General features: G+C 39.7%; 1 protein-coding gene across 1 annotated transcript; it reads left to right on the top strand.

The window, feature by feature from the left end:
- Positions 1–1,791: 1,791 nt before the first annotated feature.
- On the top strand, positions 1,792–3,788 carry LOC129834618 (serum amyloid A-5 protein-like). The gene is made up of 4 exons (XM_055899784.1): positions 1,792–2,617; positions 2,736–2,841; positions 3,104–3,242; positions 3,440–3,788. Exons 2-4 carry the CDS (start codon positions 2,754–2,756, stop codon positions 3,576–3,578), a joined length of 366 nt encoding a protein of 121 aa, XP_055755759.1. The 5' UTR covers positions 1,792–2,617; positions 2,736–2,753; the 3' UTR covers positions 3,579–3,788.
- The last annotated feature ends 1,669 nt before the right edge of the window (positions 3,789–5,457 follow it).

Below are 5,457 nucleotides of genomic sequence, written 5' to 3'. Positions count from 1 at the left end.
TGTATTGAAAGCAGGTTCTTCCACACAGGTGTGGTTAATTAAGCAATTAACGTCCCATCATGCGCTTAGGGTCATGTATAAAAATGCTGGGCAGGCCATTATTTTTGTTACCATGGCTATGCCCCGTAGGATGACATTGCCTCCATCCACAGGGAAGGAGTGGTCACTGATCTGATTGGCTGAGCATGAAAATTATGTAAACCATATACCATGGCTGTTTAAGTGACCAGATCTCAACCCAATTGAACACTTATGGGAGATTCTGGAGCAGCACCTGAGACAGTGTTTTCCACCAAAAAACAATGATTTCCAATTGAGGACTAAAACTAAATAGGGAGGTACAGTAAAGCATTAAAATCTGTATATTTTTTTCTGATGTTGTGTTGTTACTGACTAGAAGAGGCAGTGTTAGTTAGCCATTCTCAAGAGGCCAGACAGGGGTTATATCCAGAAACTGGTAGGCCTCACGAGATGCTAAGAGGAGTATGTACTTTAAACTATCCATATACATTTTTGTTGTTGTTGCAGTATGCCCCATAAAAGCTCCCTGGTCTTTGTTATTGAATCTTTGTTTGAAATTCACTGCTTGACTAAGAGACCTTACAGATAATTGTATGTGTATGGTACAGAGATTAAGTAGTCATTCAAAAATCATGTTAAACAAATAAGTTCGATGGAACTTATTATGTGACTTGTTAAGCACATTTTTACTCCTGAACACATTTAGGCTTGCCATAACAAAGGAATTCAATACTTATTGACTCAAGACAATTCAGATTTTTATTTTTAATTAATTTGTAGAAGTTTCTAAAACCCAAATTCCATGTTGACATTATGGGGTATTGTGTGTAGTCCAGTGACATAACATCTTAATTGAAACATTTTACATTCAGGTTGTAACACAAAAACATTTGGAAAAAATAAAAGGATGTGAATACTTTCTGAAGGTACTGCACATTTCGACAGCAGAGGGAGCACGCCCCATCCACAACGATGGAGCTGCAGTGGACAAGGTGAAAAGCTTCAAGTTCCCCTGCGCAACAGCGCCTCTTCAATCTCAGGAGGCTAAAGAAATCCAGCTTGGCCCCTAAGATCCTCACAAAATTTTACAGATGCACCATTGAGAGCATCCTGTTGGGCTGTATCACTGCCTGGTTCGGCAACTGCACCACCCGCAACCGCAGGGCTCTCCAGAGGGTGGTGCGGTCTGCGCAACGCATCACCGGGGGCACAATGCCTGCCCTCCAGGACACCTAGAGCACCCGATGTCAAAAGAAGGCCAAAAAGATCATTAAAGACAACAACCACCCAAGTCAACCAGCCTGTTCACCTTGCTATCATCCAGAAGGCGAGGTCAGTACAGGTACATCAAAGCTGGGACCGAGAGTCTGAAAAACAGCTTCTATCTCAAGGCCATCAGACTGTTAAATAGCCATCCTTTGCCGGCCTCCACCCAGTACTCTGCCCTGAACTTAGTCACTAGCTACCACCTGGTTACTCAACCCTACACCTTAGAGGATGCTAACCTATGTACATAGACATGGAATCACTGGTCACTTTAATAACGTTTACATACTGTTTTACTCATTTCATATGTACAGTATAATACTGTATTCTAGTCAATGCCATCCCATTCAACTATTGCTGTATATATACTATTCTATCCTACGTATTCTACAAATATACTAAATATTCTATCCACATACCATCCATAATGTCTATACATCCCATCACATATATATATATATTTTATACTTCGTACTCCGACATTGCTTGTCGTAATATTTATATGTTTCTTAATTCCATTCTTTTACATTTAGATCTGTGTGTATTGCTGTAAATTGTTATATATTACTGCACTGCTGGAGCTAAGAACACAAGCATGTTGCTACACCCGCAATAGCATCTGCTAAATATGTGTATGCGACCAATAAAATTTGATTTGATTTGTAAACAAGAGTAATAGTGACCAGTAGCAGGATAAATAGACACTAATGGTAATGGAAATCAATAATCAATGAACAGCAACATAGGTGTGAGGGGGAGCAGTAATTGTGTAACCCGTAAGATAAAGGGGCAATCTGTACGATGTGGACACGTAAAGTGCCTTTCATGTCTATGTCTATTAAATACCTGTAGTCTACCCTACTATAGTAGTCTATAATGAATCATATCATAAGGAATCATTCTCTCATATTAGGTGAGAGGCAAACTTTTGGAACCTCATCCATCATGACAATTACGACATTAAAAGCAGAAAAACAAACTGCATTGCCCCCATTAGTCTTATTAATGCAGACACATCACATTTTGATGCCTTGTTTTTTTAAGCAGTAGGCCGAGTTACACAATTGAGGAGTATCCTCCTTATTGCCCAAGACTTCACAGCAGGTACTATAATCTTGTAATGACCTGGAAATTCCTCATCTTGTGTAGCGGACAGACACTTCTGAGTGTAATAACTTGGGAGGACGAAGTTAGGGAATTCCAGCTTTTGGAAAACTAAACTCCTCCCTGGTCTGAGTGGAATATAAGAACAAGCTGCAGACCACAAACCAACACGAAACACAAGGGAGTTCAAACTGCCTGACTGACTAACTAACTAAGGAGCTGAAAGGTAAGAGATAATAACTCTGTTATATGAGGCAGTCACAGTTTAAATTGAATAAATTATCTGTAAATATGTTAGCAATTCATATAGTAGACTACGTTCTCTCTCTCCATGTTTCTTTCAGTCTCTCACATCTGCAAGTATGAAGCTGCTTCTAGCTGGACTTGTTCTGACCCTTATTGTAGGGGCTCAAGCTCAGTGGTACCGCTTCCCTGGTGAAGCTGCTCGAGGTCCGTTTATACACTTTAATCATTGTTTCTTCATTGTTGACAGAAATAGATACATAAATCAAGAGTAACAAATCATTCAAGAGTAACAAATCATTCAAGAGTAACAAATCATTCAAGAGTAACAAATCATTCAAGAGCAACAATCTACTGTATTTGAGGACTCCTTTAAAGTTCTTGTTATTTCTTGAGGCTAGTGGTTTGAAATGTTGTAAAGTTCCTTGTAAGTGTCAAACTAAACATCCGTGTTCTCCTGACCCTGCAGGTGCTAAAGACATGTGGCGTGCATATGGCGACATGAAGGACGCCAACTGGAAAAACTCAGACAAGTACTTCCACGCTCGGGGCAACTATGATGCTGCCAGGAGAGGACCAGGGGGCAGGTGGGCAGCAACAGTCATCAGGTGGGTGATTCTCAAATATCTGTGAGATGCTTATAATGTGGTTCAGTTGGTCATCAAATTATCTCATAAAAACTTTCTCCATTTAGTTCTTTATGGCACTTTTTGTTAAAAAAAAATGTTTGGTCAGAAAGACAATTTTACCATTATTGGTTCACTGTGGTTGGCGAGTTACTTATGTAATATTTCTCCTCTCTCAGTAATGGCCGGGAGATGGTTCAGGGTTCCAGTGGTCGAGGACACGAGGACTCAGCAGCTGACCAGCAGGCTAACCGCTGGGGACGTAATGGAGGGGACCCCAACCGATTCAGACCCCAAGGACTCCCCAAGCAATACTGAACCTAAAATAAAGGAGGTTACTAGCCAAACTGAAAGGACCACAATCCAAACAAATATATTGCACTTAATTACTGCTTTTGGAGAAAAAAATCCTATTCTCAAAAATGATTTTGCCCAAATGTTCTGCTAATAGACAGGTACATGGTACTGAAACTTAGTATACAATGTATTTCAAAAGTGTTGCAAAAATAAAGTGATTACGCAACTAGAGACCGAATGTCTTTCTGTATTCAGTATGATACGACTGGGAAGGTTGGAAAGAAATGTTCAAATCCTGAAATGTACACTCAAATGATCTGGGGTTGACATTTTCTCAGCTTTCAACTGGCAACGGGTCAGCAATTTACAACTAGTAACTGGGACATTTGGACAGTGGGTCAGCCGTACATAGTACATGTTTTTCATAGGATAGACATAGAAGAAGCTGAGAAAAACATAGGATACATAGAAGAAGCTGAGAGTATTGCAGGTGATGCAGTGATGTGAACTTTGAGGGTGCAACAACAATTCTAAGCCAATAGAGGTTGTGCATTTATTTGCCTCTGCTCATCCCTAAGCTACCTCCCTCTCGCCAACACAACACACACCGTGTCTTCCCCTTCTCACGTACAACCAATAGATGCTGGTTTAATTGACCACTGATCCACCAGGCCAATTTGTTGAGTGTAACGATTTAGCAGGGAATCCTGTTATTAGCGGGGCAGGGGATGTAAGGAGGCCTGCAGGTACCGTATAGGCTTGAACAGCTGGTCCAGGAGGATGGTAGGTCAGTTCATCACAAATTGCAATTATAATATTGGTATCTGCCACGTCCATTTCCCTGCTGTTAATGGAACATGACAGTTTGAATGAGGATTCAATTCAACATACTATGCAACTCTATTGAGACCGGAGGTTAGATGAGTAGGCTATGTATAATTTAACGTAGATAGATAATATGCATAAAATTAGTATACAGTTAGGCTTTTGAACATAACCACTCATTATTACAGAATGCAGAATTACAGGCATAGTGTAAAATATGCACAGACATACAATGTATTGATCAGCCTGACCACACCTCCACACACCAGGGTTTAAAAAAAAAAAAAAAAAAAAAAAAAAAAAAATGTAAAAAGCAACCAATGAGAGTATGGTCCAAAGTACTGTACCACCTTATTTGGAACAGACTTTGAACAGACTGAGTGAGAGAGAGAGAGAGAGAGAGAGAGAGAGAGAGAGAGAGAGAGAGATGAGCTAAGAAATTGTAACACAGAGGAATTGTAACACAGAGGAATTGTAACACAGAGGAATTGTAACCCAGGTATATGACTTTCCTAGGTTTTCAGTTTTTGTCACTCTTAATTTGAAAATATGAACTTTAGGGCTCAAAGTGATGTCAATATCAATATCATAGATTTCGCTATATCATGATAAACTTCACCTGAGATGTGTAATGGGTAGCAACAGGGTTCAGCTTCACCAAGTAGAAATAAGTAGCCTTAGCAGTTGCACTCAGCATCTTTGTGATGAGCCCTGAAAGGCAGCGAGGAAAACATAAGCATCATGTCTTGATCCCCCAATCTGTGTATACATTTATGTGGAAGGTTCACATGGTGAGCAATGATGTGTAGTTAATGGGTGAACTATGTTAAGTCAGGTTTACCTGACAATCATAACACTCAAATCTGAATGTGCAAGGCAGATATGTGGTGGAATCGGTATAGTGTTATGTGGATGTATTTATTCATGATGTATTAACAAACTAGATGTGGTAAGTCTCTACATTACCACATGTAATCCATTCCTGGCAATGAAAAATACATGAGCTCATACTGTACATATAAATTAAGCATTTTTATTTAGATTTATTTATATTATAGTCAGACCACTCCTGTGG

The sequence above is a fragment of the Salvelinus fontinalis genome, chromosome 35, assembly GCF_029448725.1.
Source record: "Salvelinus fontinalis isolate EN_2023a chromosome 35, ASM2944872v1, whole genome shotgun sequence".
NCBI lineage: Eukaryota > Metazoa > Chordata > Actinopteri > Salmoniformes > Salmonidae > Salvelinus > Salvelinus fontinalis.
The sequence above is the reverse complement of the archived record's forward strand: the minus strand, read 5'-3'. Positions and strand labels throughout refer to the sequence as shown.